Below are 20,395 nucleotides of genomic sequence, written 5' to 3'. Positions count from 1 at the left end.
AAGATGGGCTCTGGGGCAGCTGGGCCACGTTCTGGCTCTGGGCTCTGCCCTTGGCTGTGTCTGAACACCCGAGAGTTTGCAGAAAGCAGCTGCAAGACCCCCAGACTTCCCTCTTCCCGTTTTAAGTGTCCCTGGGAGAAGCTGTTCCATTGTCCCCCACCTCTCCCATGCAGCTGGCCTGATGAATGGGAAGGATGAATGGGGGCTCCACAGGGAGCCGTGGTACTGCTGGGCACGTGATCCAGGGTACCTGGCTGGGGACCTTGTATGGTTTAACCCAGCAGGCAGCGAAACATCACCCAGCTGTTCACTCCCTCCCTTCCCAGTGAGATGAGGGAGAGAACTGAGAAAAAAGTGAATTGTATAGGTTGAGATAGTTTAATATGACTGAAAAAAAGAGGAAATAGTACTGATAAAAGAATATACAGAATTTAGTGATGCACACTGGAGTGGTGCCCCCCGCCAGGCTTCTCACTTCAGAAGCAAGAGGAGCTGAAAAGTCCTTGACTCAAAGTAAACAATGCTCACACACCCGAGTGCTATCAGCCCGGCTTGTCCAGGCTTGTCTTCCGCCCAAATCGCAGCGTGGACCCGGCTACGAGGGGAGAATTATCCCAGGAGGACCCACGACACACCTGAGGCCATAAATAGCCCTGGGAAGCGGCCAAGCCCTCTTGGCTGCCCGGGAACAACAGATGGAGCCGGGCTCGATGGCGGCATCTGGAACATTAACAGCCAGGAGGGGCTGTTTGAGACCCCTGTGCAGGTAAAGGCTTGGGGTTGGGAGGGCTGGGAGCAGCTTTTGGGGGAGATAGGCTTGAGATGGGGCCACTAGTCCCCCACTGTAGGGGCAGAGTGTGGATTGGGATGCCCTTGAGCCACCCCCCACCCATTTCCCCATGCAGCTGCCCCACCTCCGGAGCTGGGGGTCCCCAGAAACACTCCAGCCAGGCACCTCCTTCCTGTCAAGCTAAGGACTGCTACCACTCTCCATGGCTCCACAGGGAGCCAGGGGCCGCCCCAGCCCTCAGTACCCCTGGCTTGCCCTGGGGAGAGCCCCCAGGCCAGCCTAGTCCTAGGCTTATTTTGCTTTGCAGTTAACCAGAAGAGAAGGCTGGATGGGGCTGGGAGAGCACTGGCTCCCCTCAGGCCCTGCCCTTGGCAGGGGCTCCGAAGCCCAGACACCGGGTGGGGGTCTTCCAAGTTATGGCTTCACCCAGACAAACCTGGTACACGGAGAGATGTCAGGGTGTTTGGTGGGGCAAAGCGGGAGTGGGATCTGACCCCAGCTATGTGGATCCTCTGACCAACAGGAATTTTGCCCGTGGATCCTGTCGATGGGGCCAGAGCTGCCGTTTCTCACATGACAGAAACTCAGCTCAGATCTGCAGGTACTTCCAGAGTGGGTTTTGCAGCTATGGAGAGCAGTGCAGGTAAGGGGCAGCGAGCAGGAGTCTGATGCCCCAAGGATGGGCTGGGAGCCAAGAGGAGTCATGCTGGGCTAATGGGACCCTCTGTCTGTTTGTCTCTGGGCTCCTCCAGCTACCAGCACATCCAGGAGGAGCTGGTGCCATCCCGCTATGGCCTGGATCCCTCCATGCCCCCCTCCCGCTGGGGCCCGGAGCCTGGCACTGTGCCCACGGCCATGGCCCAGGGCTGGGTGGGAGCCCAGCACACCTCAGGCTACCCTGCCCCCAGCGTGGCACATGTGACCTTCAAGTTCCCAAACACGGAGGTTGAGGTGGAAGAGAAAGACAAGAAGAACGTCACAGCACCTGGTAACATCCAGTGGGGGGCCACTGGTGGAGAATTTGTCCCCGCACATGCACGGCGTGCCTCAGGTAGGTGGTAGGCTGCCCGGGGGACCAGTGGGGCTGAGCATACTGGGGTGGTCATGGTAGAGCAGCCTATGCATGTTTCTGCCTGTGACCCAAACCTCAGCCAAGCTGGGGCTGTAGAGAGCTCTCCAGGGGACTGTCACTGCTGAGGCTGCATGCTCCAAGCGGCTTGCCTGGCTCTCTGATGGTGGGGTGGAATGTGCTTTTCCCCTCTAAGAGGCTGCAGGCTCCCAGCTACAAGGGCTGGCACTGGATGCAGACTCCTCTGACCCCAGAGAGAGAGTGGTGGAGATGGCGACAGGGACTGACCCTGCAGAGGTGGGTTTGGGGGTGTCCTGTGGCCGGGCACTCCCCAAGGCCAGGGTAGTGATGGAGTCGGGGGTTGCCATGCTTTGCTTCTCTGTGTGCAGGTCTCTGTGGAGCTGGGTGCTGTGGCTGCCCCAGTCCCGACCGAGGCACTGAGAGCCCAGAGTGAGGCTGTGGTGTGTGGCATCTGCATGGACAGGGTGTATGAGAAGCCACTGCCAGAGGACCGGCTCTTCGGGATCCTCCCAAACTGCAGCCACGCTTACTGTGTGGGATGCATCCGCAAGTGGCGTCGCAGTCGGGACTTCCAGAGCACAGTCATAAAGTGAGTGGGGATGGGGACAATGGAGGGTAGTCACCGTCACCCCTTCTGCACTCTGAAATCCTTCCTTGGGTCTTGGCATGACTTTCCTTTGGGAACACTTCCTTGGGAGTGGGGATGGGGATACCGGATGAGGCCATGGCAGCAGGACCACCCTGTGTGGGTGCCGCACCTGTGCTCCCTGCTCCATTTTTGAGACACCTATCTGCACCCATCACCTTCACCCAGGGCCTGCCCAGAGTGCCGGATCACCTCCAGTTACTATATCCCCCACAAATACTGGATCTCAGATGTAGGTGAGAAGGAGAAACTCATCAGAACCTTCAAGGCGCGGACAGGGTGAGTGCGTGGAACTGCGGGTGGCAGGGCTGTGGGCTCTGTGCTGCTCTGGGAGCCACACTCACAACTGTGCTTGGAATCCTGCAGGAAAATCAGGTGTAAATTCTTTGTTCGGAACCGTGGTTACTGCCCGTTCAGGTCTGACTGCATCTACCTGCACGAGCTGCCCACCAGACGGCTGCCACCGCACAGACAGCAGCGGCTGAGGATGCCCACTGTAAGTGGGGTGGCAAGTCCTGGGGCTGGGCTGGGTGCGGCACAGCCATGCAATGCGGTGGGAGACCGGGGCTCATCCTCCCTCCTCTGCTGCAGGAGTTCAGCCCTTCTTCCTTGGAGAGCTCTAGCGAGGAGGATGAGGAGCTCTGCATGCTTGAGTGGGCTCTCACCCTGACTGTGATGGAGATGGAATTTCACTACTCAAGTTATGGCCACGAGATGCTTCTCACTGACTTCAGAGACTCTGACTGAGCCGTGGGGTGTCACACTGGGCCTAGGTGATGCTGGTGGGGTCCCTGGGATGGGGAGGCATCTGCTTTTGACTTCCACCGTTGTTTTGGAGTGGCTCCAGGCATAGGCGGTGTTGCAGGGATAGGGTGGGATGGGGAAGCAGTGTGGCTGCCATTTACCGGGGCACCGGGAGTGACTCAGGGCGGTGGGGCACAGCCCCCCTGCTCTTGCCCTCGCCCCCTCGATGGGAGACCCGCGGGTGCCGGGCGGGGGGCTGGGCTGTGTGCTGGGGGGGTTAACGTGGGATTTAAGCCCCACGGGCCGGGGTGGGCACGCCGGGCCGCGGGGGAGGGGGAGGAAACTGTTTTAAGCTGGTTTTAACCAAATCCGGGAATTACGAAATAAAACGCGTATGTAACGTCACGGCGCCGGGAGTCTCTGTCTGGGGGCTGGGTGGCTCTACCCCCAGGGGGCGGGGCGGTTTTGGCATTAGGCGACATTTGCATAATGACTCCTTTGCACGCCGTTGATTAGCGTTTCTCGGGACGGGGCCGGAAGCAGCGCCTTCGGGCCTGGAAGCAGCGGGTAGAGCGAGGCCGGGGGACACCCATGAGTGTCGGGGCCTGCCCCGGCTGTGCAGTGCACAGGGCAGTGCACAGGGGGCGGGGGGAGCCCCCCCGGAGGGCAGCGGGAGTTGAGCTGGGGATGAGGGAGCTGCCGGGGAAGGGGTGTTAGAGGGCTTGGAGGGGCCCCCGGTGCGACCCCAGTGACGCTCCCGCATCCTCGGGGGGGAAGGGCAGGTAAGGGCAGCCCCCGAAACTGACGCCGGGGTCGGATCCGAGCACGGCTGGCTGGTCCTGATGCTGCTGCGCCTCTCCCCCTGTGACCCGTGCCCGGCTCTCCCCCGTGTCTCACAGGCGGCTGTGGAGCCCCCGCAGCAGCGATGGAGCCCGGCTGCCCGCCCTGGCTGCTGCGCTTTGACCGGCCTTGCCGCCTCCTGCTCCACGCGCTGGCCTCCGGCCCCGCCGGGGCACTGGCCGCCCTCCGGATGCTGCAGCGGGAACAGCCCCTCGAGGGACCGGGACAGGCGTTCCCCTGGCAGGCCCTCACCGCAGCCCTGTGCGCCGAGGAGCCCGTGCTGGAGGGGCCGCAGGGCGTCCTGGCTGTGTGAGTCGGATGCGTTTCTAAAACTTGGTGTTTTGTGGGAGGTTTGGCGTGTCAGGTGCCTGTTTGGGACCGCATGTCCACTTACCCCAGTGCAACGGTCCATGCCTGAAGCTGGGATTGTAGCAGTGACCGGCTGGTCTCCCAGCTTGTCAGCTTGTGTCTGCAAAAGCTGGTGAAGGCATTAGCTGCCTCCTCCTCTTGCTCCATAGTGAGACCCACAGGGTAGCTTGGAGTCAGGATGAGGATGTTTGCTGTGACAAGTTGCCTTTCCTTTTCTCCCCTTACCCAGGAAGCCACGGCTGCTGCTGCTGCCCATCATGTGCCAGAGAAACTTCTTCTCCCTGCTCCTCGTGACACGGGATGCAGTGCCAGGGGGCTGCCTTGGCCAGCTGCTCCAGGCCATAGAACAAGATTCCCATGTGGATCCCTGGATGCGGACACTGGGGGGTCTGCTCCAGCAGGGACCAAGAGCAGAAGAGTGCTTCCCGTCTCCCACTCCACTATCTTCTGCATGCCAGCAGCAGCTTAGGTGCCTGTGCCAGAAAATTGCCCAGAGCAAACCAGAGGGGCAAAAGAAATGGAACTGGTGCTTCCGTAACCAGCCTGATGCCACTGGAGATGTAGCTGACTCTGTGCCTCAGGGTGGAAAGTGCAAGAAAGTGTCGGAGGAGGGAGTGGAGTTGGTCAGTGACAGAGAGAAGAAGAGGTTGCTGCTGGATAAGGTGGCGTTTGACCCTCTGGGACCCCAGGAATGTGGGGATGTGAGAGGGATAGAAGAGGAGGTGCCTCAGGAGCCTTCAGTGGCTACATGTGCTGAGAGCACAGATGGGGCTATTCCAGATAGCTCCCAGCAGGATGCAGTTGGGGAGCTCAGGAAGGTTGCCCAGACAGAGCTGGCAGCGGATGTCAAGTCCTTTCTCCAGGTACCGAGTAGGGTTTGCCTTCCCCTTCCAGAGAGTGAGCCTTTACAGCCTAATTCCCCTTTCTTCATCTCATTTCCCTCAGGTGCATGGACAGAAGCTGAAAATGCTGCTGCTGCAGGAGTCCAGCGTAAGTGGTTGCTTCTGTCTGTCTCCTGGAGCTAGTGATCTAAGTGGGCTTGTGCCAGGGCCTCAAAAGGAGGTGGGTTTCACGGGACCGACTGGACAAGGATAGAAAGCCCTACTGCCACCTCCTCCAGGCTGGGATACTGATACGTGCCTGCACCTCGCAGGGGTTGCTGTGTGAGGGGCAGCCTGTGGGCACAGCTCTGGTTGACGTGGGGGGAAGGGAGAAGCCTTGGAGCTGTGTATTGTGTGTTGATTTAGTTGGTGCATTACTTAGTACTGTTTTCCCTCCAGCACTCTGAGCTGAGCATCCCACCTGAGCTGTGCATCCTGAACAACTGCTCCCCCCGCCAGGCGAGTCTCAGCATCCCTTCTACAGCCACCAGTATTGTGGAGGGCCTGCTGCCCTCCTTAATGTCCCACCCCCTCTGCCATCCCCAGCTTGAAGGACTGTGCTCCTTCCTCCAGCTGTCTGTGTGCCCAGAGCCCTTCCTGGGGCATTTCTGCAGGTGGCTGCTGGCTCTCACCCCTGACCTCAGCTACACCAGCGCGGCCGTCCTGGCAGAGCAGCTCTTCCTCAGGCGAGTACGTGCAAGGGCAGCAGAGGTTTCCTGCTCCTTGTTTCCCTCTCCACTATCCCCACCTCCTGCCTTTTCTGTCCCTAGGTCCTGTCCCTTACCCAGCCACCTTCCCGACACCTCATGGCTGCTCTCTCTTCATTTTGCTCCAAGTATTCCCAGCCCTTCTGCCATGTGGTGGTGGCTGCAGTCCTGCAGGAGCCAAGGGAAGGTGCGGTGGGCTTGTGGGAGACATGGCTGTGGGAGCTGGAGAAGGGCCCCAACTGCAGAGTGCTGTCTTCTGGGAGGCATTTGTCACGTGGAACATGTGTTAGGATCCATGGAGACACGGGGCTGGTTCTACCTGAGCAAGCAAACACTTGAGTTAGAATGGGAGATGGGTTTACAGATGCGTGAGATGGAGAGAGAGGGGAGGCCAGGCTAGCTTCCAGCATCAGTTTTCCCAACTGCTGGCTGAACGCCTCTCCTCATGCATGAACCTCTTTTCCTAGGGACTGGTGCTATTTAAACCCTTAGTGCAGGTGGGCAAAGGAAGCAGGATTATCGTGAACGATAGAACGGGGCACTGTGTGGTTTCTGCTGTCCTGACTGAGGCATACACCTGTGTGAAGGGGTGCTAGGAAGAGCTGGGCACATCCCTGTGGATTTGGCGGCCTTTGAAGGCTTTCCCCATCTGCCTTGTCCTTGCAGGTGCTGAGCAGACCAAGCTGGTGTGTGATCTTGTGGAGGACTGCCTGGAGCCACGCTGTGTGCAGCTGGTGCTAAGGTGAGGGATTACAGGGTCAACAGCGCTGCTTTGGCCTCGTGCCTGCCTGAATGGGTCCAGCTGGCTCTGGCCACTCAGGAGCACCAGCAAGGCTGTGGGGCAGCACCTCTCCTCTTCACTGTACTTTTAGCCAAGTCTTGGAGTTGCCTTTGTCAGAGAAGCTCCTGCTGGTAGTGCAGGCCGTGCTGGAGCGGCAGGTGAGGGAGTCCCCTTGTCCCCAGGTTTCCTTCCTGACTCTGGCAGCACTGGAGCAAGGACCAGTTCTCCTACCCACTCCTGGGTTTCTTCCAGAAGGTGCTCCCCCCAGAGCTCTTGGATCTCCTGGTCCTGACTCTGTGCCAGCAGGCCTCAGCCTTTGCCACATCACTGGACTATGCCAAGCTGGTGACGGCCATGCTTACCATGTACCAGAACCAGGTGAGTGAGACCAGGCTCGGGTCCTGCAGATGGGCTGGTGAGCTGGCAACCAGGGCTGCAGCCGGCCTGGGACCTGGTCCAGGGGTCTCAGGTGGGCTCCTGGCAGGGCAGCGCTCCAAGCTTGTGCTCTCTTGATCCCAGATCACCCCAGCTCACCGGAGCAGTCTGGCTGCCGCCCTGGATCAGAACAATGCGGCTCTGAAGAAATCGCTGCAGGCTGTGCTGGAAGGGGCCAAGTGAGGTGGGTGCAGGGGTCTTTGTCATGGGGGATGACAGGCTCTGCAATCCAGGCTGCCCCAGCAGTGGGAAACCAGCAGGCGCCACAGATGCCATGATGGAGCCATGCCAGCATCGTGCCACGGTGTGGGTGACGGTGGGCTTCCCTGTTCTTGATTTGTCTTCTTTTTCTTTTCTCAGGTGACCACCAAAGGGAACTGCGAGGTGACAACTTCCTTGCATAGAGGACACTCATTGCGCAGTGGCAGCTGCAGCCTTCGCTTCACTGGGTTCCCCCCAGTGCGGTGGGACCCCACAGGTGGGGTCTGTGCCACACAGAGCGCCCAGAGCCTCATGGCAGCACCTGATGTGAGGGGACTATCACTGGGCAGCGCCATCCCAGCACCCCACATCCCCGGGACTCGAAGGTGAGGGTTCTTGTTTAAACAATTAACGTGTTTCCAGGCATTTCTCTCTGTGTGCTCTTCCTTCAGCCCGCCGCACTCAACATGGCGCCCCTCCGCCACACCCAACATGGCGCCCCGCCGCGCCGCACTCAACATGGCGCCCCTCTGCCGCACTCAACATGGCGCCCCGCCGCGCCGCACTCAACATGGCGCCCTCCCCGCCGCCCCAAGGATGGCGGCCGGCGGGACTGTGGGGGCTGAGTTGGCAGATCCTGGGTTCTTAATGTTCAGAACTCGTCACTGAACTAGGACAGATATTGATTTGAGGCTCTGTGAAGCTAATAATTCTGGACCTAATTCACTATCCTGATTTTACACTGTCTCGTTCCAAGGCACAAGCTCTGTGCATGTCAGCATTCTTCTTCGATAGCCGAGCTGGTTTCGGAGCAGTGTGGCAGTGATCTGCTGCGCTGGGTATCTGATCTGCTGGGATTTACAGATTTCTGGGTTCAGGAGAGTGGGATTTAGCTGGAGAGCTGGGAAATTTGAATTTCATTTTTTTTTCTTGAATTTTCTGCTTTAAATCCACATTTTTTTCCTGTTTGCCAGGGACCCTGCTGTGTGTGTGGGGATGATGACACTTCCCATTGCAGGGTGTTTAATGATATTCTAATAAATAAAATGCTTCTATAGTGTGCCCAAAGTTCTATCTTGTATCCTTGAAAATACCTGCTGGAAACCTCTATTAGGCACTTCCTCTGAGAGCTGGGAGGAAAAGGATGGGAGAGAGTGGATGGACTCAGAGAGATCCTGCTGGGGTTTTAATGAAGGTTAGAAACATTGCATACTTTTGGAGCTATTTAAAAATCCATAAACATTTACACTTACAAAAAGAGAAAGGGAGTTAAAACATGTAGGTGTGCCATGTGACTGCTTCAAGTTTGCTCATTTAGATCCAGCAAGAGGAAGGAAACTATGAAGCATTAGGTGATGCTCTTAAGGCTGAGAGCACAGATTTCTTTATATAAGAATCTCTTAAGCTATTTTAGGTAACTGTGGACTGAAGAGGCTTCAAAGTCTGCATTAGCTGGGGGACAGAAACCTCCAGGGAGCTGGATTGTTGCTGTGTTTGCATTCCACTGAGTTAGTGGCTCAGTATAGTGAAGCTATTGTAGGGCTGCCCAAAATACGACATAAATAGAAATTGTGCCATGATCATCAAGGTCTGAGACTGCTGTTCTGTCTTTATTAGGTAGCAGGCTCTGGTCTTTGCAGTTTCCCTGCAGAGCTTCTACCAAGTGACCTCAGTGTCATTGTCCTCACTGCTCCATCTGGTCGTGGCTGTCGGTCATGTGAAGATGACCGAGGACAAACTGATCTCTAAAATTCATGTCAATCAGCTTCATGGTGTCGTTGCTGAGGATGTACATGCTATGTGTACCTGGAGCTCCATGGGGAAGCCTCGGCGTCTCTGTGGACTGGACAGTGATAAAGGGTTGGAAATTTTCCGGCCATGGTGCATGGCTGCTCACCAAGGGGTGTCTGTTTTTGTAACTCCTCAGTGTTGTCTTTAGGCAGTGGGCTCATTGTGACAGTTCCTGGCTGCTACTGCTGCATTGCAGCTTGTGCCTCCAACTCGTCAGGACACACCAGGAGCTGTGCTTTGGGCCAGCTTATGTGGGTTTTGCAAGAAATGGTAGTCGGGAAGGGATCAGCTTTGCAAACTGCAAGGGGGATTCCTGTTCTGCTGGGAAGCATTACTCTGGCTTGTGGACAGAGCCTTCTTAGCCCTGGTTTTGCTCTTGGCTGCAGCTTGTCATGTGCTGTGGATTCCTCTGGGGTGTACGTGCAGATAACAGTTGTGTAAGGAGAATTTGGAGCAAACCCCAGAGACACTAAACATGCTGGTGATAGACTGCTTCTTTGTGGGGTGGTTGGTAGCACCCACACAGAAAACTTTACTTTTGACTCCTCTTGACCCTCTCAAGAACTTAAAAATCCATCCTAAACAGTGCAAAGAGATGGATGCAGCATAAAACATCTGTCTGGTTTTATAGTTCAGCAGAACCTTAGCCAAGGGTGGAGGGAGCACCAGGACTGGCTTTGCCCTTGTCCTGATTTAATAGCAGTATTGGTGAAGAGATTGTTTCCTCTTCTGTAGAGATTTACCTCCTTCATAGTACAGTGGGGAATTCCCTTTTTGGCCTAACAGCTCTTCGGTTTTTTTAAAGGAAATTCATAATATACCATTACATGGGTTATCTGTCCACTATGCTGCCTCCACATCCTCCACAGTGATTTTTGAACCAGTTGCATGACAAGATGATCTCTCTGCTCCCCAAGTGCTATCGTGGTGCTGTGATTAGGCAGCAGAGAACCTCCTTGGGATGGGCAGAGGTATGTGTGCAAATACTGCATCCACAGATGTTAAACACCAGACATCAGAGCCCTGGAGAAGCCTTGGGCCATGCAGCACCTTGTTGGAAAGGGCTGAAACTCAGTGGCTCTCCTGAAAATGGTCCATATCCATTCCCAAGGGGCTACCCCTCTCCAAGCAGGAGCTGCAGGCATGTCCAGGTAGTTGCTGTGTTACCCTCTTGCAGCAGTGTCGAGGGCTGATAGTCACCCTGCTTCTCCCTGGAGGTAACTGCGTGTCCAGTGACAGCCTGTTAATGCCTGTGTGTAATCCCCAACATGCTGATGCTGCTTTGCATGGAAACTTGGGAGCTGTGACACCCAGATGTGAGACTGAAGTGCTCTGGGGAAGGCTCAGCAATATTTTTTTTTAACTTAGAATTTAAAACTGAATAAAAAGAACATTTTTCCTTCTCATCTGTTGTTTTGCCAACCACTTTTTATCATAGGAAGAGAACCATGTTCTCCCTTGGGTAGTCTGGTGGCTGCCAGGTGCCTGTTGGCTGAGGAGCCAGGGCCCCAGAAAGGTGACTTTGTGGTAGGACTGTGCTGTTGTTATACTGTTGGGCCCCTGCACAGACCTAATAAATCACGCTTGCTACATCAGCAGTAGCAGCCAGTGTCGGTCTGAGCAGCTTTCTTCCAAGAAGTGGATAATCCAGATGACCAGAGTCTCTGTGATCTGAGCTGCGAGCTCAGCTCAGCTTCGGCAGGAGCCCTGGAAGATGCTGTCGCAGTAGCTGCTGCATCACCGGAGGGACCTCGCTGGAAGGAGAATAGGGGGCAAAGCCAGATCCCACAGCCACGTGCTCACCTGCCCGGGCTGGAGAACTCCCAGCAGGGTCTTGCTCATTCCCACTGAACAGGTCTGTGTGAGGGGAGCTGGGCTGCTTTTTCTTGTTTGAGGCTCTATGATACCTGGATTGTAATCACGATTTAGATGCTCTGAGGCTAAAAATAAGAATCGATAAAAATCCATGGGTACTTTTAGTAAATGCCTTTAGAGGCTCTTTGAATGGGATGGTTTGCAAAGAGGGGCACTGCCTCTTATTAACCCTCCCCAGAGTGTGGGAGGGAATAGGGGAGTCAGTGTGATGGTGTCCTTAGATCTGTGTCCCTATTGGAGCACCTTGCTGTAGCTGTGGACCTGCAGGACATTGGAGCAGAGACCACAGAGCCTGATCTGCTGCCTGGTGCCAGGCTGCTCCCGGGGACGAAGCTGGGGATGTGTGCAAAAGTGTCCTCCACCCCCCTTGTTTTGTGACCTCTAGCCCTGGGGCCACACCCCGGCCCCTTGCTCTGGCAGGCAGGGCAGAGGCTGGGCCAGGTCTGCCCCGGGGCTGGGAGATGCTGTTTGCCCTCTCAAGGCTTAGGAGGTTTGCAGATCCGAAGGGCTGCATTGTTCCTTGGGGTACATCAGGGTCCCTTGGGCACGAAGGGGGGGGGCAACAGCAGTTGCCTGCTTAGCCTGGTAGTGCTGAGCATCGAGTCTGACTCTGTGTAAGCTCATTAGGGCAAGAAAGCTGATTTAGAGGATGTGATGGATTTGAGTAAAGTGATTGGGCAGGGGAAGGGGCAGTAAGGTGATGGCTGGTGGGAAAGTAGGGCTGTTGAGAGGGGCAGGAGGAGTAGGGGGCTTGGACAGAATGGCTTCCCTGCATCACCAAATACAATGCTACAGGAGTTCCTTATCAGCCATCCTGGTTTAGCCTGGTGTTGAGCCCCCATGAAAGCATGGGGGGGATCCCCCATCTCTGTGGAGGTCCTGAGTGCCACCACCCTGCCCTGAGCCTCCTACTCAGGACTACTCTGCTCTACAGACAGCCAGCACAGAGGGAGCAGTCGTAGTTTTTTCCAGCTCTGTCACCTCCTGAGAGTGGGTGCAGAAACTGGCTTTTCACCAAAAGCAGAGGTCGCCTGACCACCTGCAGCCCACTCTACCCGCCCCAGCCGGCACAGGGAGCTCCCAGCTGCTCTTGTGCATCTCCTTTAAAGGCCTTCTCTCATCTGGCTTGTCCCTGGCAGCTCCTTCTGCTGCAGATGCGGTTGCTCTCCCCTCCGAGGAGGCTCTGCTGCTGGCAGCTTGCACCGTGTGGGGCTCCAGCACCCCCCGACCCACCATCTGCCGGTCACGCCGCGTCCCCAGACCCCCTCCTGGGTCTGACTGGGGCCCAACAGCGCTGAGTGCTGGGTCTGAGCTGGGTGGCCCCAGCATCTGCCTTCGGCTGCTTGAGACGAGTTCAGGCAGGTAATGACCCGGGGAGCGTCTGGTAAAGATGCCAAGCTAAGGGAAAGCACTCGGTTTGGTTCTCCAGGGGGTTACATATGCCAAACCAGCTGTGTGCCTTTGTATTTCCATCCGTAAAACAAAGATAAGGAATGTCTGTGAGGCTGTCAGAGCTGTAGTAAAACAGCAGGCTGCAGGGTCTGCCGTGGCTGTGATGGAGCAAGCGCTTTGCAGCAGGGACCAGGCCTCCAGAGGACTCTGATGCTTACTAGTGTGATGAGTTTGGCTGATCCCTGGTGGCTGGGGGCTCCTGAGCCCCTGGGTGGTTGAAGGTGTCGACGACAATTCCCAGTGTATGGGCATGAAATGGGCTGACCTTGACAGATGAAAGTGCTGCTTGCTTTTATGCCGTCATCAGGGTCTGGGAGTTGGGTGATGGCCCTGTTTGGTGCTGGGCTGACCTAGACTGAGCTTGGCAAGGCTTTGCACAGGTATGTGGGGCTTCAAGCAGTCCCCACTCTCTATCCCCTTAGACCTCTGCTGTATTTCGTGTCCTGGCCAAAAAATTTCTCCTGCCCCATATCTGCATGTTTGTGGGAACAACCTCTGAGGAGATGTGTCCTGTGGGACAGTTCTGCACAGTGACTTTACCCTGGGCTGGGAGAGGGACTGTGGACTTTCTGCATCTTTCTCTAATTCTTTAAATATTGTTAAACAGCTTAAATGAGTTGCCCAAGCTCCCTTGGACTCGGAAATCTTTCATATTAGTCTCTCTGGGAACCAGTGTTGCAGGAGGGTTGTTGGGGATTGCTCTGTCTGCAGCCTGGGGGACAGTGGGTTGGTCTCTGCACTGGGTGCTCACACTGGTTGGTGAGTGCAAAGTTACCTCCCCCCACAGAGATGACCCACATCACAAGCCCCAGGCAAAAGTCCACCCTTGGCGCTGCCCACAAATGGGGCTTGTATTACATTCCTCATTTGCCTTGCTCCATGCCCATCTGAATCCCACCAACCTCCTTCTGAATCACAGTGGGCCTCCCTACTGTGCTTAGAGCTCCTACTGGGTGAGAAAATGCTTTAAAAATATAACATTTAGAGGCATTCTCCATCTGTGCACAGCTACTGTATGTCTCTCATGATAGGTGTGCTGGTCCTGGAGCCTGTGTGCTCCAGAAATGAAGCCACTCACAGGGACCTTGTTGGGAGAGGGGGAAGAGGAGGTGCAGGGACTCACCCAGGGACGCCAGCGGCGCCAGCGGCAGAGAATGAGCTGCCGACCCAGCCCCTCACCCCAGAGGTATGTGCACAAAAGGTTCACCCTGTGGTTCTTGGGTGCTGGCAAGGATGGGATGGCAGTGCCAGGCAAGCAACACTGAGCATCATTTTGGCATGGTGGCCCCTTCTTCTGCAACCAGTGCTCTCAGGATGTGGCCCCCAGGCTTGCCAGGAGGTCAGGGAAAAGCCCTGCCATAGCCTTTTCCAGAGCCAGGGGCAAAGTCTGGGGGCTCAAACCCTTTCCACGTTGTGTGCTGGGATCCAGCATGGTGCCACAGAGGGCTCTTTGCACATCAGCCCTTGTATCTCCGTGCACTGGTGACCTGCCATCCTTGGTGGGCTCCAGCATCCCTGGCCCCTGTGAGCAGGGATGCTACAGAGCTGCCAGACTTTCTTGCACCCAGGGCAGGGTTTTGGAGTGATGAGGCCATCCCAGTGCACTTTTAGGGGGGCGAAAGCATGCACCCAGACTTGCCATCCCTGGGGGGTGATGTGAGATTGTGTCTGGGCTCTGTCGGCAGCCGGGTTTGTTGTGGTGCTGGAAGAGGCCAGCTCGCAGTGAGGTCCCCTTGGCAGCCAGGGAGAAAAAAAAAAAAGACAGTTCTGAGGAAAAGCACGGCCGCGGGCCGGTGACTCATTGCTGGCTGGAAACGGCCTCAGCAGGCTCCTCGGTGGCGGCTCTGCAGCAGCAGCAGGAGTGGAGGGGGTTGCTGCACCCGCGTCAGGGAGAGCGGGGACCGGGACGGAGCAGGCTGTGGAGGATGCTCGGAAGGGACCCAGGTCCCGCACAGCAACATCGAAGGGTGCTGTGGCAGTGGGAGGAGGGCGGGGGGCGGGGAGGGCGGGATGTTGCCGATGCTTTCTGAGTTTCTTTAGGGTTTACCCAGGCTTCTTTCCACAGGGAGCAGCAGGCAGAGCTGTACGGGCTCCTCACGTCTCCAGATGAAGGTAAGGGCAGCCCAGGGTGGGGATGGGGGCAAAATGATGGGTTTTGCACCCTCCCTTCCTGAGCAGCAGGAGGGTGTCCCCTGGCCAGGCAGCACTTGCCTGCAACCCCTTCCAGCCCTGGGACCCCAACCCTGTCCCCTGGATCTGCCTCATCAGCTGTAACCCACCCTCTGCACCTTGCCTTCCTCCCTGCCTAGCAGCAGCTCCCTTTATCTCACAGGGATATTTTGCAGGGCACCTGCCAGCTCATGTCCCCTGTGAGCCTGCGGGCTGCCAAAATGCTAGTGGTGTTTTCAGTGGTCTCCTCTGAAGTGGTGTCAGGCTGGGAAGGGGACCCTGCTGCCCTGCTCCCACTACCCTTTCTGTCCCCAGACAAGATGAGCAGTCCCCAGAGGCACCCAGACAGGGTTTTGGCTGGGAGCCAACAGAGTGTGGAGCATGTCAGTGAGGTGAGAGGGAGGGTAACAGGTGGGGGGGGCCCTTCCCTCCCTAGTCCCTTGGGCTCAGCCTCTTGGTGCTGGTCTTTTTGGGATCTCATGCAGCACCAGGAGAGGTTTGTTCTAACACCACCCTTGTGCCTCCCAGGTTCCAGGCAGGGATAGGCAGGAGCAGGCTGCTCACACTGGAGACAGTGACAGGACTGAAGAAGGTGGGTGAATCCCCATCCCACATCCCAGCTGGGTCCCTTTAGAGGAAGGTTTGAAGTAGCTGTGGATGAGTCTGAGAACAACATGTTCGGATGGGGGTCATCTCACTTGGTGGGTACATGGGGAAGGGGAGACTGGCCTGGGGGAACCTGAAGCCCCCCTGATGTTGGGGAAGGATTGGGATGTTTCCACACTAGGGGCATCTGCTCCCTGCCAGGACAGACAGGCAGAGGGAGGAGGGAAGGCTGAGGAAAAGCCCTCATGTGTGGTCTATCATGGTGTCACTGCCTCCCTGCAGATGCAGAAACCCTGGAGGAGCCAGTGCTGAGTTTCCCCAGAGAGCTCTTGGCGCTGGACAGATTAGGCTTGAACAGGTAAGACCAGTGAGCACCTGCATCTCTCCAGGGGCTACGGGACAGGGGGATTCCCAGGGTACCACATGGTCCAGCGATTGGACTTTCCTCCTTTATCATTGCACAAAAGTTGCTGTCCAGGCAGTGGGCACTTGGCTTCCCACTTCTGGTGGTGGCTGACACCCCAGGGGGCAGAACAAGGGCATTTTCAGCATGCAGCCCCCATGATGCCTCCATCCCTGACAGCACTTCTTTTTCTACAGGGTGGCTTTGACAGAGCAGGATCTGGAGGTGAGGGCTGCCAGGGGCTGTGGGTGGGCTGGGGAAGGGGGACACAGGGATGGACACCTTGATGGCTCACAGTCCCTTGGCTGTGCTGCTCCTGGACACCTTTCAGGCACTGCAGTCCACTGGCAAACACCTTATAAACCCTTTCCCAGCAATGCTTTTGGCATTTGGAGGCAGCTGCATTTCCATGGCAAGATGAGTTTGTCCTCTGAGCACCCAGCAATCCTACAAAGTGCTCTGCAGCTGGTGGAAGAGCGCCCTTAGCCAGGGAGGTGGCAGGAGCCACGCTAATAAAAATAATTTCCCTCTGAGTGCCAGGGCTGAGTCAGGCTCCACCATCAGCCAGGACCCACAGCAAGGGCTGGTGTCTGCCCAGTGCATGCTCTTGCCAGGAGGGCTTGGGATTTCCATGCGTTATTGGCTGCCTGGGAGACGTGTCTCCTCAGGCTGGCATTTCAAGGGACTGTCCCCAGCATGCAGCAGCCTAACTGGTGCTGGGGAAAGGCAAGTGCTAAATGTCTTTAGCACTGCCCTGTTTAGTGGCACACTGCAAGGTCTGTCTGTGCCTTGAAGACAGCAGCAATGGTCCTGGTGGCTTCCTTTCTGTCCCCTGTCCCATCTCTCACCCCCCATTTTGCAGGCAGCCTTTGCCCACCTCGCGCTGGCTTTTCGCTGTGACATGTTCACCCTGCAGCAACGAGTACAGGTGGAGAAACGGGCACGGGATGCAGCAGAGGAAAACATCCAGGAGGAGCTGGGGCAGTGCCGGGCTGCCCTAGAGGTAAGTGGGCACAAGGGCAGGGAGCTGGCATGTGCTGGGGACATCCAGCCCAGGAAGGGTTTGGACATCTCAAAAGTCCCAGCTCCAGCAGCTCCATTCTCTCCCCCCACAGAGGCTAGGTCCATCCTGTGCCAATGTGGGCTGCAAAGAGATGCTGGAGCAGCTGCAGCACAACCTGGCTGTGCTGTCGGCAGCTGTCGAGCGGGCAACCAGCGCTGCGGAGAAGCTGGGGGCTGTACACCAGGTCTGTGCAAAACTGGGGCTCCCTGCCAGGGCTGGGAGCGATGGAGGGTGCTATAGCTGGGCTTGGGGATTCATCCCTGGGCTTGCTGGGGTTTGTCCCTCCTCCTTGTGGTGCTGGCCTTGATCTCATGTTTGCATGTACCAGGCTGCAAGGGATCTGCCTGTCCTTGGGAGCAGGAAGGGGATGTATCTGCACTCCCTGGGTGGAGGCACTATGGGATGCACAGGGAGGGACTGGCAGAGACCTGGCTTCTTAGGAACCAGGGGATGGGGGCCTTAATCCCCCATACGGCCTGGCTGCAGGAGGCCCGGATGAGCCGAGCAGCAGAGGTGATGGTCCAGCACGTGGAGAACCTGAAGCGGCACCACATGCGGGAGCACGCGGAGCTGGAGGAGATGAAACGCCTGATCCAGCAAAACTCCCGCAACCGGCAGCTGGCAGAGACCCAGGGTGAGGTGGGCTCTGCTGCTGGGGCCCATGTGGGGCCTGCAAGGACTTGGTCCCACACCCCTCTGGGGGGGACCAGTGTGACTCTGCACCACAGGGCCAGTGGGTTGTGCAAGCTGAGGAAAAGTGGTGGGGAACAGCAGGGACCTGATGACAGATGCAAGGGGCCAGTGTAACAGCAGACTCAGCGAGGGAGCAGCTGCTGGTGGCTGGAGAGCCATCCCCCCATAGCCCAGCTGGGAATGCACGGCAGGGGGGCCCCGTGCACACAAAGAACTCTCTGTCCGTGGACACCAAGCCTCATATGTGCCTTTGCTGTGCATGCAAACAGGTTCCTCTGGCCAGGGCACCCCTGCCACGCAGAGAGCACATGGTTAGGACAGCTTTGATGAGAGGGAGGTTTGCAACCACCTGGACATCAGCCCCATCTTAGTGTTGGGGGATGATATAAGGTGGTTTCTCTTTGCTCCCAGATCATGCAGAGCCACGGCTGAGGCCTCACCCCCTGAAGCGAACTTTCCAGCAGGTAACTGGGTTCAGTTCAGCCATCTTAGAGCCACTGCCTCCCCATGCCCTGCTGTTCTCCCTTGGCTGGCTGTCCCCATGCACCCCGTAGTCCCCAGGCAATGTCACTCTGGCCCACTGCTTCCTGCAGGGAAGATGTGCTAGAAGTGCTGGGGATAAGGCAAAATGTAGGGGCAGCCTCAAAGCACTGTGGGGAGACAGACAGGGTTCCCAGGGCTGCTTGTCCAGGAGATCTCAGGCAAACCCCTCTGCATTGCAGGGTCATAGCTCAAGAACCACAGGCTTGGCTGTTCTCTAGCACCAGCTTGAATTCAGCACTGATTCCCCTACAGCTCAAGAGGTAGGGGAGTGCTCAGGGAGGGGGTTAGGCAGCCCCACCAGCACAGCTTGAAGCAGTAATGACAGGTGCAAACCCCTTGGCTTTTACTTCCTTCATCTCCCTGGTTTCCCGTCTTAGTGCCAGGACCAGTGGGAGCTGGCAGTGACCCTTCTCCTCAGTGTCCCTTGCCTGTGCTGGGGAGGTGATAGGGAAGGAGGTGATGAGAAGCAGCTGGTGCGATGTTCACCCCCAGCCCCTCTGTTGCAGGGGTCTGCCCGCCGCAGAGTCAGCATCGCTGTCATCCCCAAGCAGCTCCTGGTAAGGACATATGCAGGGGGACACACAGAACTGTGCCTCGCTGTTGGGCATGTGTCCCCAGGCTCAGTACTACTGGGGGTCTGAGTCCCCCACTGATGCTTCCACTTTTGGTGCCCAGCCAGGTGCCAGCCCCGACAGCCGAGCAGCGCTGGCAGGTGAGCCGGAGCCAGAGGGGGCCCAGCGCTGGCCCAGAACCCAGAGGTAACTGGTGGCAGGGCATTGGGTGGCAGGGCAGCCATGGTACTGGCTGCTGTTGGCCCATACAGGATGGCACAAACCCTGTCCTCTCCCTCCCCAGGAGTGAGCTGGAGCCACAGGGCCAGGGCAGCGCCATGACTGGGGAGCTGGTGGCTGAGGCAGATGGCCGAGACTCAAGGGCAGCGGATGAGGAGCCAGAGCAGCTTGGGCTGACGTGAGCAGTACTGTGTGTGCCCAGCATTCCCCTAGGGCTGCTGAACTCTCTGCGGTCCCCAGGTGGCCAGCACTTGGGAAGCAGGCTGGGGGATTTAGTGGTAGAGGGCCAGGATGTTGTTTGGCTGCCTCAGCCAGACCTTGCTGTGCCTCAGTTTTGCCCATGCATTGCCGGTCTGCTGCATTTTGGTTTGTAGAAGGGCCACTGAGGTCTGGGACTGTGTTGAACACCCTTCCCTGTCCCCAGCTGGGGTGGAGGTGGGATTTGCTCTCTCCCGCGGATGACGAGTGTCTCCTGTTGCCTTCTCTCCAGGTCCAAGGGATCCGCAATGGAGCTGTGGCGGCCATGGCTCTTCTTCCCGCAGCACTACTGGGTTTTCTTCTGGCTGCTTCTCCTGAGCATCGCCTTCCTCCTCCTCATCCGTGTCCTAGAGCTGCAGCGGCTGCAGTCTGCAGCATCACCCAAGGCCTAGCTGGACCGGGGAGGGGAAGGCAGCTAGGAGGCATCACTGCTCGTTCCCCATGTCATAAATCACCAAAACTCTAGAATAATAAAATTAGAGGAAAAGTGGGGGAATTGTAATGCTGGAGCAGGTGGAACATCCTGACATCCTGTGGTAGGATCTAAGGTATGGTTTGCACCTCCATATAAGCATAAAGGGTTCAGGAAGCCGCAGCAGTCCTCACTGATGCTGTGAGTTTGCCTGTTCTCAGGACATTGAGGGATGCAGGTGTGCCCCCACACATCCCCTCTGCTGGGGACAGACTGGGCTGCCCACAGCCATGGATATGCAGTAGAGCCGTGTCCCACGGTGCTGGCCATGTGCCCTCTGCCACCGCACGCCCTTGGTCCCTGCTGTGATTCAGATCTAATGCTCATTTGCTGTTGCCTGGGGGATAATGCTGGGGCTGGAAGGAGCAGGTCCCTGTTCAGCCTTTCCCATGGCATCACAAAATGCTCATAGAGAGCCATTTCCGACCACTCTGCTGCATAGGAAAATGGCCTGGTTTGACTCAGATGCCCCGTTTATGTCTCCAAGCAGCCCTGAAACACGGGTGGACTTCACTGTGCCCGCACCCAGCAACTTGGTGGGCCCGAAACAGCCCAGTCAAGCTGTGCGGGGTCACGGCAGGGGGTTCTGCACCAGGAGCCCCAGGAGCCCCAGGAAAAAGCCCGAGGGCGCTGCAGGAGGGAGGGATGGAGGGGTCATCCTGCCTGCCGTAGCTGCCAGCAGTGCCACGAGTGACTCATGGTGACCTACGTAACCCACACAGTGTCCCTGAGTCACCATCCACAGCCTCGTGGCAGGTTCTCCCCGTGCGTCACGGGCCGCGAGCTCCTTTGCCG

General features: G+C 57.2%; 3 protein-coding genes across 19 annotated transcripts; all 3 read left to right on the top strand.

Moving 5' to 3' along the window:
- Positions 1–710: 710 nt before the first annotated feature.
- Positions 711–3,355, top strand: LOC126645853 (probable E3 ubiquitin-protein ligase makorin-1). Its single transcript, XM_050326669.1, is given in 10 exon segments — positions 711–766; positions 1,314–1,433; positions 1,543–1,585; positions 1,588–1,701; positions 1,703–1,841; positions 2,056–2,156; positions 2,249–2,469; positions 2,695–2,805; positions 2,893–3,022; positions 3,118–3,355. Coding segments are annotated over 10 exon segments (1,191 nt in total). The 3' UTR covers positions 3,274–3,355.
- A 299-nt stretch (positions 3,356–3,654) lies between these two features.
- Positions 3,655–7,791, top strand: FANCE (FA complementation group E). Of its 5 annotated transcripts, none has more exons than XM_050326911.1 (12): positions 3,657–4,052; positions 4,170–4,419; positions 4,709–5,342; positions 5,425–5,469; positions 5,760–5,819; positions 5,907–6,050; positions 6,131–6,254; positions 6,734–6,809; positions 6,940–7,006; positions 7,104–7,226; positions 7,368–7,467; positions 7,644–7,791. In XM_050326911.1, exons 2-11 carry the CDS (start codon positions 4,196–4,198, stop codon positions 7,464–7,466), a joined length of 1,596 nt encoding a protein of 531 aa, XP_050182868.1. In that variant the 5' UTR covers positions 3,657–4,052; positions 4,170–4,195; the 3' UTR covers position 7,467; positions 7,644–7,791. The 5 variants fall into 5 exon arrangements, 4 of the variants coding, with proteins under 4 accessions (XP_050182868.1, XP_050182869.1, XP_050182867.1 ...); XM_050326912.1 differs by having other exon boundaries at positions 3,658–4,052; positions 5,934–6,050; positions 7,101–7,226; XM_050326910.1 differs by having other exon boundaries at positions 3,659–4,052; positions 7,101–7,226.
- Positions 7,745–19,618, top strand: LOC126645985 (inositol 1,4,5-triphosphate receptor associated 2-like). Of its 13 annotated transcripts, none has more exons than XR_007630203.1 (15): positions 7,745–7,870; positions 13,634–13,788; positions 14,668–14,714; positions 15,087–15,163; positions 15,300–15,363; positions 15,660–15,735; positions 15,978–16,005; positions 16,643–16,783; positions 16,896–17,027; positions 17,330–17,477; positions 17,948–18,000; positions 18,586–18,636; positions 18,759–18,837; positions 18,935–19,048; positions 19,361–19,498. XR_007630203.1 is itself a non-coding variant. In XM_050326914.1 (15 exons), the coding sequence occupies exons 2-15, from the start codon at positions 13,667–13,669 to the stop codon at positions 19,518–19,520; spliced, it is 1,296 nt and encodes a 431-aa protein (XP_050182871.1). In that variant the 5' UTR covers positions 7,745–7,870; positions 13,634–13,666; the 3' UTR covers positions 19,521–19,618. The 13 variants fall into 13 exon arrangements, 12 of the variants coding, with proteins under 12 accessions (XP_050182871.1, XP_050182873.1, XP_050182875.1 ...); XM_050326914.1 differs by having other exon boundaries at positions 18,755–18,837; positions 19,361–19,618; XM_050326916.1 differs by lacking the exon at positions 17,948–18,000 and having other exon boundaries at positions 19,361–19,618.
- The last annotated feature ends 777 nt before the right edge of the window (positions 19,619–20,395 follow it).

The sequence above is a fragment of the Myiozetetes cayanensis genome, unplaced genomic scaffold, assembly GCF_022539395.1.
Source record: "Myiozetetes cayanensis isolate MyiCay16 unplaced genomic scaffold, myiCay2020 scf32, whole genome shotgun sequence".
NCBI lineage: Eukaryota > Metazoa > Chordata > Aves > Passeriformes > Tyrannidae > Myiozetetes > Myiozetetes cayanensis.
Note: the sequence above shows the minus strand (reverse complement) of the source record. Positions and strands in the feature narration are given on the sequence as shown.